The sequence below is a fragment of the Mobula birostris genome, chromosome X, assembly GCF_030028105.1.
Source record: "Mobula birostris isolate sMobBir1 chromosome X, sMobBir1.hap1, whole genome shotgun sequence".
Taxonomy (NCBI): Eukaryota; Metazoa; Chordata; class Chondrichthyes; order Myliobatiformes; family Myliobatidae; genus Mobula; species Mobula birostris.
In genome coordinates this window covers 12,592,787-12,606,323 of record NC_092402.1, presented here as the reverse complement: position 1 = coordinate 12,606,323, position 13,537 = coordinate 12,592,787, and the positions used below count along the sequence as shown (strand labels likewise).

At 46.2% G+C, this 13,537-nt stretch overlaps 1 protein-coding gene across 1 annotated transcript; it reads left to right on the top strand.

The window, feature by feature from the left end:
* The first annotated feature begins 759 nt into the window (after window positions 1-759).
* Window positions 760-7,454, top strand: LOC140191488 (G-protein coupled receptor 39-like). The gene is made up of 2 exons (XM_072248944.1): window positions 760-1,555; window positions 7,153-7,454. Exons 1-2 carry the CDS (start codon window positions 760-762, stop codon window positions 7,452-7,454), a joined length of 1,098 nt encoding a protein of 365 aa, XP_072105045.1.
* The last annotated feature ends 6,083 nt before the right edge of the window (window positions 7,455-13,537 follow it).

Genomic DNA, 13,537 nt, shown 5'->3' with positions numbered 1-13,537 from the left:
CCGATGGATACGGGGTAACTGACGTTACCTCTTTGGCTTTCTAAGAGTTCAAAGAACTCATAAATTCCTTCGGGTTGTTCCAGCTGTTTTGTGTGTGTTGCGCTGCGCAGTAATCGGATGTTTCATAGAGATGAGGCGAAAACTTTACAGTGCGTTAACGACATTGCCGGCTCCTCCTCCAGGCCTGTTTCCCCCCGGTATACAGCGCAGAGGCTGGGCTGGAGAAGCGAGCGGGCGACCGAGTGTGGGCACGGCGCCGGCCAGAATCAGAGAGGTCCGCGGGGGAGGGCAGCAGCAGTCCTCCTCCGGCGGGCACGTACACTTATCGGATGCCAGAGGCAAGAGGTCAAATGATTTAAAAGGTCGAAAGGTGGAGGGGGCAGACTGTTCGTGATCTCCGGGGAGGGAGATCGACCGCAAGGGAGTGGGGGTGGAAGGTGGGCGGAGATGGAAAGTCGGGGGTGGGTTCTGAACAACTCCAGTGAAAAGTGACCGAGACGAGACACACGCTGAGTTCGGCGGGGGAATCGGGACAGGACCCGGCGCCGGGAGCGGGACTGTTCACTTCACCAGTAGCTTAACTGAGTGTGGAACTTTAACATGGGATCCGCCTGACCCAGTGTCCGTGAGTGTGTGTGTGTCTGCCTCTGTGTGTTAGTGTGTGTGTGATTTTGTGTGAGTGCGAGTGTCTGTGAGTGTGACAGTGTGTGTATTTGTATGTGAGTGTGCGCGGCTCAAAGGCAGGGCACTGGCCGAGCTATGAACATCTCGGAGGACGCGCAGTGGGGAGACCCAGCCAACGGGACCGGAGGTTTCGTCCAGATGACTGAGACAGCTAAAATCGCCACCTCTGTGGTCTACGGGACCATCTTCATCTGCGGGGCGGCTGGGAACGTCCTGGTCATCCTAGTCATTTGGATGTTGAGGAGCAAGACCCTGGTGCAGAGGAGTCTGAGCCGGCACATGATGAGCATGGCATGTTCTGACCTCCTCATCCTTACCGTCGGGCTGCCCATAGAGCTGTACGGCATCATCTGGTACCCGCACCCCTGGCCAATCGGAAACGCTGGATGCAAAGGATTCTACCTGCTCTGGGAAGTGTGCAGTTATGCGTCGATATTCAACGTCCTGACCTTCAGTTTGGAGCGCTACATAGCCATCTGTCACCCGCTGCAGATCAAGTTACTGGCCAAATCGAGGACCAGCAACCTGATTGGCTTGGTTTGGGCCCTGGCGTCCATCATAGGGTTGCCTGTTGCTTTTGCTATCGGTGTAGAAGATGCTTGGAAGCCCTTTAGACCCCGAGGGGATGAAAGACCACCCCTCAACATTTGTACCAATATTTCCGGAAGGATGTCTCTCTACCGGCTGGTCATCTACCTCTCTTTCTCCCTTTACGTTCTGGTGCTCCTGTTGGTGGGTTTTACCTGCAGGGAGATGATAAAAGCCCTCCTCAGAAGTCGGCCGGTGTCTGTCACACTCCAGCAGACCAACTCCACAGGCAGGGTTACGCCAGGGTTTAAAGAGATAAGACGGCAAAATGTTGTGATGCTGGGTGAGTATAATTCAGATGCAAAATTCAAGATTGTTCAGTACACAAGTGAAATAATTGTTACTCCAGTCAGATGTAGCACAAAAAAACGCTGTCAGAATCAGGTTTAATATCACCAGCATATGTCCTGAAATATGTTGTTTTGTGACAGCAGTACAATGCAATTAAAAATCATAAACTACAATAGGAAATATATATAAAAAATTAAATAAGTAATGCAAAAAAAGATGTGAGGTGGTGTTCATGGATTCAACGTCCATTCAGAAATCGGATGGCAGAGTGGAAGAAGCTGTTCCTGAATAGTTGAGTGTGTGTCTTCAGGCTCCTGTACCTCCTCCCTGATGGCAGAGGGGAAGGAGCTGTTCCTGAATCGTTGAGTGTGTGTCTTCAGGCTCCTGTACCTCCTCCCTGATGACAGAGGGGAAGAAGCTGTTCCTGAATCACTGAGTGTGTGTCTTCAGGCTCCTGTACCTCCTCCCTGATGGTAGCAGTGAGAAGAGGGCATGTCCTGGGTGATGGGGGTCCTTAATGATGGACACCACCTTTTTGAAGCATCGCTCCTTGAAAATGTCCCTGACTCTGGGGAGGCTAGTGCCCATGGTGGAGCTGACTGAGTTGACAACTTTCTGCAGTTTATTTCGATCCTGTGCATTGCCCCCCCTTCCCCCACCTACACCAGACGGTGATGCAGCCAGTTAGAATGCTCTCCATGGTACACCTGCAGAAATTCATGAGTGTCTTTGGTGACATACCAAATCTCCTCAAACTCCTAGTGAAATATAGCTGATGTCATGCCTTCTTTGTAGCTGCAACTGGTTTGTGAGTGCCCTTGTCCTACTCTTTCTGAACACAATAAGTGCATGAGGTCAATTATATACATAGATCGATTTTCTGTCCATAAGGTGATGCTGGGCACAGGAGTGTCTGTACATAAGGTGACTGTCACAGGAAATGATAAAGTAGTGGTGGTTGGGGGTGTGGATGGGTGGGTTAGTGGGTGAAGGTGTTGATCAGCCTTACTGCTTGGGGAAAGTAACTGTTTTTGAGTCTGGTGGTCCTGGCGTGGACGCTACGTAGCCGCCTCTCTGATGGGAGTGGGACAAGCAGTCCGTGAGCAGGGTGGATGGGATCCTTCATGATGTTACTGGTGCTTTTCCAGTACCTTTCTGTCTCTGTGTCCTTGATGGTGGGTCGGCTGGTGCCAGTGATGCATTGGGCAGTTTTGGCTACCCATTGTAGAGCCTCCCTGTCTGCCACAGTGCACTGAAGAACATGCTTGGGATTAAGACAAGTGAAGGGGGTTTTCTTCAGCAGTTGAACGGGGCATGACTGCGCAAGCGCGTGAAAGTCAGACCGTGAGGCGGCAGGAGAGTTTAAAAGCGAGCAGGTTAACAGAGCGGGCGATGTTGTAGCAGGTGACGGAGTAGTGGGAGACAGACTAGGAAGGCTTTGGCTCGAGAGGCTTCGGCGAGCAGAGGCTGAGGACGATCTTCACTCCAAGTGAGGTAAGGTCGGGTAAGTTCCTTTAATTAATCTAATTAACTTAAGAGTAGGTAATGGAGGCGGCAGTCAGGTCAGTTGAGTGCTCCATTTGCAGGATGTGGGAAGTCAGGGTGAGCACAATCATCCTTGATAACTACACCTGCGAAAGGTTCATCCAGCTGCAGCTCCTGACAAACCGAGTTAGGGAACTGGAGCTGGAGCTGGATGAACTTCGGATCATTCGGGAGGCAGAGGCAGAAATAGAGAGGAGTTACAGGGAGATAGTCACCCCTAAGGGTCAGGAGACAGGTAGCTGGGTGACTGTCAGGAGAGGGAAGGGGAATAGACAGAATGAGCAGAGCACCCCTGTGGCCGTTCCCACCAATAATAAGTACATCGTTTTGGATACTGTTGATGGGGACGACCTACCAGGGACAAGTTGCAGTGATTGCGTCCCTGGCACCGAGACTGGACCCTCAGCTCAGAAGGGAAGGAGGGAAAAGAGGAGAGCAGTAGCGATAGGGGATTCGATAGTTAGGGGGACAGATAAGAGGTTCTGTGGAAGAGATTGAGAATCCCAGATGGTCTGTAGCCTCCCTGGTGCCAAGGTCCGCGATATCTCAGATCGAGTTCTCTGTATTCTCAAGAGGGAGGGTGAGGAGCCGGATGTCGTGGTCCATGTAGGGACCAATGACGTGGGTAGGAAGAGTGAGGCGGTCTTGAAAGGTGAGTTGAGGGAGTTAGGCACCAAATTAAAGGACAGGACCTCCAGGATAGCAATCTCAGGATTGCTACCAGTGCCATGTGCAGGCGGGTTTAGAAATAGTAAGATAGCGCAGATCAACACGTGGCTGAAGGCATGGTGCAGGAGGGAGGGCTTCAGATTTATAGATAATTGGGCAGTTTTCCAGGGAAGGTGGGACCTGTTCCGATGGGACGGTTTACATCCGAACTGGAGAGGGACAAATATTCTTGCAGGTAAGTTTGCTAGAGAGGCTCCAGTGGATTTAAACTAGATACAAGGAGAGAGGGGAACCAGAGTGTAGGAACAGATGTAGGGGAGAAGGAAGAAAAAGAAGATAGTAAAGTTGTTTGCACCATTAGTGATAAACAGAGAGTAAAAGGTGGAAAATTTCTTAAATGCATTTATTTTAATGCTAGGAGCATTATAAGAAAGGTGGATGAGCTTAAAGCATGGATTGATACCTGAAAGTATGATGTGGTAGCTATTAGTGAAACATGGTTGCAGGAGGGGTGTGATTGGCAACTAAATATTCCTGGATTTCTTTGCTTCAGGTGTGATAGAATAGGAGGGACAAGAGGAGGAGGTGTTGCATTGCTTGTCAGAGAAAATATTACAGTGGTGCTCTGGCAGGATAGGTTAGAGGGCTCATCGAGGGAGGCTATTTGGGTGGAATTGAGGAATGGGAAAGGTGTAGTACCACTTATAGGGGTGTATTACAGACCACCTAATGGGGAGCGAGAATTGGAGGAGCAAATTTGGAAGGAGATAGCAGATATTTGTAGTAAGCACAAGGTTGTGATTGTGGGAGATTTTAATTTTCCACACATAGACTGGGAAGCCCATACTGTAAAAGGGCTGGTTGGTTTGGAGTTTGTAAAATGTGTGCAGGATAGTTTCTTGCAGCAATACATAGAGGTACCAACTAGAGAAGGGACAGTATTGGATCTCCTGTTAGGGAATGAGATAGGTCAGGTGACAGAGGTTTGTGTTGGGGAGCACTTCGGGTCCAGTGATCACAATGCCATTAGTTTCAATATAATTATGGAGAAGGATAGGACTGGACCCAGGGTTGAGATTTTTGATTGGAGAAAGGCTAACTTTGAGGAGATGCGAAAGGATTTAGAAGGAGTGGATTGGGACAATTTGTTTTATGGGAAGGATGTAATAGAGAAATGGAGGTCATTTAAAGGTGAAATTTTGAGGGTACAGAATCTTTATGTTCCTGTTAGGGTGAAAGGAAAGGTTAAAAGTTTGAGAGAGCCATAGTTTTCAAGGGATATTGGAAACTTGGTTCGGAAAAAGAGAGATATCTACAATAAATATAGGCAGCATGGAGTAACTGAGGTGCTCGAGGAATATAAAGAATGTAAAAAGAATTTTAAGAAAGAAATTAGGATAGCTAGAAGAAGATATGAGGTTGCTTTAGCAAGTAAGGTGAAAATAAATCCGAAGGGTTTCTACAGTTTTATTAATAGCAAAAGGATAGTGAGGGATAAAATTGGTCCCTTAGAGAATCAGAGTGGACAGCTATGTGTGGAGCCAAAAGAGTTGGTGGAGATTTTGAACAATTTCTTTTCTTCGGTATTCACTAAGGAGAAGGATATTGAATTGTGTAAGGTAAGGGAAACAGGTAGGGAAGTTATGGAAACTATGATGATTAAAGAAGAGGAAGTACTGGCACTTTTAAGGAATATATATCTGTGTTCCTGTGTTCCAAGACCAAGTCCAGGTGCCGTGTTCCAGCCCTGTCCAAGTCTGAGCTTCGTGTCCAAGTCTGAGCTTCGTGTCCCCATCCAGCCCAGGAGTGCCTCACCCAGCCCAGTGCTGGAGATTCCTTGTCCTCTGCTGGATCGTCCCCATCCAAATCCTCGGCAGTCATCCTGGCCCTGCGTCCTAGAAAGCGTCCCGGCCCTGCGCTCCAAGGAGGAGTCCCAGCTCCCTCCCCTACGGCCTAACCCAGCCTAGTCCAAGAGCCGTGCCAAATCTAGTTCAAGAGCCACATCCTGCCCTGGAGATTCCTTGCCCAGCTCAGGAGTACCTCTCCCAGCCCGGTGCTGGAGGTTCCTTGCCCAGCCCAGGAGCACCTCGCCCAGCCCAGGAGCACCCCGCCCAGCCCAGTGTTGGATATTCCTCATCCTGTGCTGGAGTTCCTTCGTCCTATCCAAGCCTCATCCTGTCCAAGTCTAGGCTTTGTGTTCTTGTCCTGTCCATGTGCCTCATCCTGTGCAGGAGTTCCACGTCCAGTCCTGTAACCACATCCAGTCCTGTTGCCATGCCTTATCCTCGCCCAGATCCGGGGTCTGGGCCGGAGTCAAGACCCAGGTTCCGGGTCCCCTTCCAGTCTCTGGCTCGGAGTCTTAGCCAAGGCTCCTAGTTCCAAGTTGCTTGTCCTGGTCCGGCTTTCCTAGTCTTAGTCCTAGCCCAGGCCCAGTGTACTTGGCTCGTCCAGGGCCTGTGTCCATGTCCAGCGTAGTTTCTTCCTGACTCCCCTTGCTTTCTTGATAAATCTTGTCCTGTTCCTAGTACTTCAGTGTCTGTGTCTTGCATTTGGGTCCGCTCCCCAGTGCCCCCTTGAAACGATTACAGCATCAGCGATCAGGGTTCATTTCCCACCACAGTTTCTACATTAGTTCTGTGAGCACGTGGGTTTCCTCCAGGTGCTCTGGTTTCCTCTCACAGTCCAAAACGACTTGTGTCTTAGTTGAGCGTAATCTGGGTGGTGCGGGCCCGTTGAGCCAGAAAGGGCTGTACCTCTAAAATAAAAATAGAAACTACCTCTGCTTTAAATCTTCCAAAGCTCAGTACAACATAGCATGTCTGCAACTTACGTGCCCTAGCCTGTCTGTCTTTGGGGTGTGGGAGGAAGCTGGAGCACTGGAGGAAAGCAGCACAGTAACTAGAGGATGCTCATGCTCCTTACAGAGAGTGTGGGGATCTGAACCCCAGTCTTACAGCTTCCCGAGCTCTGGAGTTTCAAACAAGATGAGGAGGAACTTCTTTAGCCAGAGGATGGTGAATCTGTGGAATTCATTGCCACAGACAACTGTGGAGGCCATATCATTAAGTATATTTAAAGCAGAGGTTGTTTTTAAGTCTGCACTGTTCAATTAAACCCACGCGGCAATTAAACTGCTAATCTGTACATCTTTGGAATATGGGAGGACGCCAGAGCACCCGGAGGAAAGTCCGGCAGTCATGGGAAGTAACTACAAACTCCTTCAATTCACTAGGATTAAACTCTGTAGATGATCGCTGGCCCTTGTAAACAGATTGCGCTAACCACTGCACTATAACATGGGCTAAAGGACCATTTCCTGTGCGGTAATGTTCAATGTTCTAACACACTCTTCTGACATATTGTTTATCCATGCAGGATGTATTGTTGCAACATTGGCTGTTTGTTGGTTTCCGTTCCAAGCGAGGCGTCTAATGACAGCTGTTCAGTCCAAAAGCCAGTGGACGAAGCATTACTACAGCTCTTACCTTGTGATGCAGCCCATTACCAACTCTCTCTATTACATCAGCTCAGCCATCAATCCTTTCCTTTACAACGTGACCTCCAAACAGTTCCGCAAGATGTTCGTACAAGTGCTGAGAGGCTGCTGTCGGTCTGGCCCCGTCCCACCGGAGCATGGGAGAAACGCACATTCAGACGTGAAGCAAGAGTCCAATTGATGAAACAGGATATTGTCCTTCACCAGAAATAACAAAGAGTGAAGGAGTATCTTCACCCAGAACGACTCCATTCTAGCTCTGCTGCAAGATGAAGATGTATTTAAAATATTCCTCAAAAAGATTCTCCTGGTGTGGCAAAAAGGTTTCAAAACTTGTTCCTTGTTCTTTTTTGATTCGGTAGCAAGGGCATCACATGTTAAAGGTGACATTTGTTATCGAGTTATAGACTCAGTGGGCACTTTATTAGGTACAGGACTGAATCACGGTGTAGTCTCTGCAACAGTGAAGTGGACAGTGAATCCAATAACAGATTGTGCATTTAGCCACCAGGCCAGCAGAGTAACCCTGAGGTTTAACAGAACAGTGTCCTCAGCTGCACATTTGTTAGTGTGAAGAGCCTTTCAAGAGCTACTTTCAATTATGGTATTTTGGAGGTTGAGTTCTCCCTCTTGTTACCTTCTGTACCCAAGAAATAAATTAACTATTGAGAATAAACACTCAGTGGCTAGTTTATTAGAGACCTCTTGTACCTAGTACAGTGGCCATTGAATGTATGTTCATGGTCTTCTGCTGCTGTAGCCTGTCCACTTCAAGGTTCAATGTGTTGTGCGTTCAGAGATGCTCTTCTGCACACCACTGTTGTAACGCACGATTATTTCAGTTACTGTTGCCTTCCTGTCAGCTTGAACCAGTCTGGCCAATCTCCTCTGATCTCTCTCATTAACAAGGCATTTTCAGCCACAGAACTGCCGATCACTGGATTTTTTTTTGTTTTTTGCACCATTCTCTGTAAACTCTAGAGACTGTTGTGTGTTAAAATCCAACCAGGATATCAGCAGTTTCTGAGATACTCAAACCACCCCATCTGGCACCAACAATCATTCCACGGTCAAAGTCACTTAGATCACATTTCTTCCCCATTCTGATGTTTCGTCTGAACAACAACTGAACCTCTTGACCGTGTCTGCATGCTCTTATGCATTGAGTTACTGCCACATGATTGGCTGATTAGATATTTGCATTAACAAGCAGGTGTACAGGTGTACCTAATAAAGTGGCCACTGATATATTTTATTTTTTGAAAAGAATTTCCTGGTGTAATGAAAATATTTTAAAATTTATTCCTTATTCTTTTATGATTCAGCAGCAAGTGGTATTATGTGTTAAAGGTTATAATAAATTATTAGAGTTAGAAAGAAAGAAAGAAAATTGGTTAATCAAAGTTGAAAGTAAATGTATTATCAACGTACATATATGTCACCATATATAACCCTGAGATTCATTTTATTGTGGGCATACTCAATAAATCTATAGAATAATTACCAGAACAGAATCAATGAAAGATTGCCCAGCATGGACGTTCAACTAGAGCGCAGAAGACAACAATCTGTGTAAACACAAAAAGAAAGAAATAATAATAATAAATAAATAAGCAATAAATATGGAGAACATGAGGTGAAGAGCCCTTGAAAGTGAGTCCATTGGTTGTGGGAATATTTCAGTGATGGGGCAAGTGAAGTTGAGTGAAGTTACCCCCTTTGGTTGAAGAGCCTGATGGTTGAGGGGTGGTAACTGTTCCTGAACCTGGTGGTGTGGGTCCTGAGGATCCTGTATCTTCTTCCTGATTGCAGGAGCAAGAAGAGATCATGGCCGGGGTGGCGGGGGACCCTGATGATGGAGGCTGCTTTCCTGCAACAGTGTTTCATGTAGATGGGCTCAGTGGTGGGAAAGGCTTTACCCATGATGGGCTGGACTGTATCTGCCACTTTTTATAGGATTTTCCATTCAACTACTAGTGGCTGAGACAAAACTACACTTATCAACCAGTTCTTATCACGAAGTCATGCCACACAATGCACTGCCAGAGGGTTCAGCAGCTTTACCCGTCTCCCTCTCAATGTCCTTGTCACTGTCTCCAGCTCTTAGCAAGAGTCACGACCCAGCCTAAGAGAAGACCCCCCCCCCTTTTTTATACCTGTCAAAATCACTTCAGAAGTTTAACATAGCGTAGCAGTTAGTGTGACACTACGACAGCTCAAGGCATCAGATTTCAATCACTGTCTCCCCTGTGAGGAGTCTCTTTGTATGTCCTCCCTGTGGAATGGGTGGGTTTTTTCCGGGTGCTCCAGTTTCCTCCCACAGTCCAAAGACGTATAGAGTAGGTGAATTGGTCGCTGTAAATTGTCCTGTGATTAGGTTCAGTCGGGATTGTCAGGTGTTGCTGGGGTGGTGAGACTCGAAGGGCTGGGAAGGCCTATTCCACAGTGTATCACCAAATAAAATAAAAATATTACCCCAGTACCTTTCCATCCCTTAGTGATACCAGCTTGTACCTTATCTCTTGTGACCTTTGGCTAGGCACATAGAGTCATAGAGTGCTACATTATAAAAACAGGCCCTTTGGCCCATCTGGTGTGTGCCGTACAGTTACTCTGCCTAGTCCCATCAATCTGCGCCCAGACCATAGCCCTCCATACCCTCCCATCCATGTACTTATCCAAAATTCTCTGAAATGTTGAGATCAAACCCACAGCCGCCACTTGTGCTGGCAGCTTGTTCCATACTCTCACCACCCTCTGAGCGAAGATGTTTCCACTCAAATTCCGGTTAACTATTTCCCCTTTCACCCTTAACCCAAAACCTCTAGTTGTAGTCTCACCCAACTGCAGTGGAAAAAGCCTGCTTGCATTTACCCTATCTATACCCCTCATAATTTTGTATACTTCTATCAAATTCCTCATTTTCCTACACTCCAAGGAATGAAGTCCTAACCTTTCCCTATCACTCAGGCCCTCAAGCCCCTTGTAAAATTTCCAACTCTTTCAACCTTATTGATATCTTTCCTGTCGTCAGGGGAACAGAACCCCAAGTGATGAGACCTGGGTGGTGGCAGAGAGTTCAGCAGTCTCCTGGCCTGGAAGAAGAAACTGTTTCCCATCCTACCGGTCCTTGTCCTAATGCTACGGTACCTCCTGCTTAATGGTATGGGGTCAAAGAGGTTGTGGGATGGGTGGGAGGGATCCTTGACAATGCTGAGGGGCCTGCATAGGGAGCGCTCCTGCTAATGATCTCGAATGGGTGGAAGAGAGACCCAAGGAAGGTCAAAGTATAGAAGCTCCCTTTACAACCCTGTCTAACACACAACGTAGAACCAGGTCAATAAGGATTGAAACAAGCATGGAAACAGGTCTGTAAGGATGAAAATATTCTCATCCAAGCCAGGACCACCAGAGTCAAAATAAGTTACTTTCCCCAGGCAGTAAGGCTGATCAATAACTCCAGCCACTAACCCACCCCTCCACACCCCTAACCACCACTACTTTATCATTTCCTGTCAGAATCACCTTATGTACTCCTGTGCCTAGAGTCACATTATGGACATACAATCAATCTACATATATAAGCTATCTTATCTATTTATATTTATTGTGTTTTTATTATTATTGTGTTCTTTGTCTTTATTGCAATTTTTGTGCTCTATTGGATGAGGTGTAACAATTATTACATTCTCCTTTACACTTGTGAACTGGAAATGACATTAAATGATGTTAAATCTTAAACACTCTTGATCTTGAATCTTGATGAATTAAATGTAACTTTTTCCTTACACCTCAGTATTAAACAGACCAAGCCAGGTCAAGAGTTTTATTCTGCTATCTTAACTTAACCATGTTAAACCTTTACTCTGATTAAATACCTCCATGAAACCTTGCCTCACAATAAACAAAATTCCAAGTATATCACAGGAACTCGCCGGAATTTAGGAGAATAAGGGGAGAATCTCATTGAAGCCTATTGAATATTGAAAGGCCTAGATAGAGTGGACATGGAGAGGATGTTTTCCATAGTCGGAGAGTCTAGGACTAGATAGCACAGTCTCAGGATACAAGGACAGAGATGAGGAGAAACTTCTTCAGCCAGATGGTGGTGAATCTGTAGAATTCATCACCACAGATGACAATGGAGACCAAGTCAATGGGTATACTTAAAGCAGAGATTGATAGGTTCTTGATTAGTCAGGACATCAAAGGTTGCAGGGAGAAGGTAGAAGAATGGGTTTGGAGGGATAATAAATCAGCCATGATCAAATGGTAGAACTTGATGGACAAAATGTCCTAATTCTGCTCCTATGTTTTATGGTCCAACTAAAAATAAAGTCCATTTTTTTCTGATTGATGGATAATCAAAAAAAGGTGGTGGGTTACAGAGTGAATGGAGGACACAACAGATGCTGGCAACCTACAGCAACGCACATAAAATGCTGGCAGAACTCAGCAGGTCAGGCAGCATCCGTGCAGGGGAAATGGACATGCAACATTTTGGGCCGAGATCCTTCATCAGGGATTGGAAAGAAGAGAGGAGATGGCCAGGAAGGAAAGGGTGGCGCAAGAACTGACAGGTGATAGGTAGATCTAGGTGAGGAGTGTTAGGGCATATTCTGGAGAAATGCTATATAGCAAATATTAATTTCAACAGCAAACAGTCTTCAGATCTGAATATGGATTTTAAATCAAATTTAATATGCAGCTCAGAACAATGGTCTTCCTGGAGCTGCATTTTAGAGTAAATTGCAGACCAGGAAACATCCAATTGACCTGAGATGTCTGCATATGCATGAATGCAATCAACATCTCATTGCATGATATGACTCAGAGACCACAGTAATTAACACTCATTTTGGGTGTGCTGGTGGAAAGATTCAGGAATTTGAAAAGTTCCGCGTTAACTCAAAGGAAGCATTATGAGAGCATTGTATCTATATAAATTGTCCTGTTACCTTTATTCTTTAATGTACAAAAATGTGCTGTAATGTTGGGCTGGGGAGTCTTTTTCTCTCTTGAGTGACTCCAAAGGATGTCAGCTTGTGTGTGTCCTGAATAAATTACTTTATGTCTACCAGCTGCGTCTTTCTGGTGACTTCATTCACAGTCAGGACAAGGGGCCTGATAGGCAGATAAGGAGGATAGAGTGGGAATGATGTAAGAAGCAGGGAGGTGATAGGTGGAAATTACAAAAGGCTGAAGATGATGGAATCTGATAGAAGACAGTGGACAGTGGAATAAAGGAAAGGAGTGAGGAGTGGAACCAGTGGAAGGAATGTGTGGGTGTTGGGCTGATGGAAAAGGGGGGAGGGGAAAACAATGGGGTGATGGGGCTGGTGGGATAAGGGGAAAAAGGGGGGCAGAAAGGAGTTATTACTGTAAATTAGAGAAATCAAAATTCATGTCTTCAGGTTGGAGGCTACCAAGAGGTTATATGTGGTGCTGTTCCCCAAATCTGCATCTAGCTCCAACTGTGCGGTGGAGGGGGCTGTGGACAGTTATGTCAGTGGAGAAATGGAAAGTGGAATTATAATGGCTGTCCACCGGGAGTTCTGGCCTGCTACAGTGGACAAAGCGACCTCCAAATTAGCATCTGGTCTCTCTGATGTAGACCAGATGGCAGGGGTAGAAAATACAATAAATGACACAGATGAATTATATCACCGCTCTCAGTTTGCACAGACCTGGGTCAAAGTCTCACCATTGCCAGGCAGATGTTTAATCTGTGGAATGAGAATCAGAATCAGGTTTAATATTGAATTGAATTGACTTTATTATTTACATCCTACATATAAGTGAGGAGTAAAAATCTTTAAGTTATGTTTCCATCTAAATGTGCAATTTATAGTAATTTGTAATAAATATTATGTACAACAGAACAGTCAATATAACTTAGAAATACAGTTGTGTCAGCATGAATTAATCAGTCTGATGGCCTGGTGGAAGAAGCTGTCCTGGAACATGTTGGTCCTGGCTTTTATGCTGCGGTACCGTTTCCTGGATGGTAGCAGCTGGAACAGATTGTGGTTGGGGTGACTCGGGTCCCCAATGATCCTTCAGGCTCTTTTTACACACCTGTCTCTGTGAATGTCCTGAATAGTGGGAAGTTCACATCTACAGATGCACTGGGCTGTCCACACCACTCTCTTCAGTGTCCTGCGATTGAGGGAAGTACAGTTCCCATACCAGGCAGTGATGCTCTTAATTGTGCCACAATAGAAAGCTCTTAGAATTTGGGGGCCCATCCAAACTTCTTCAACC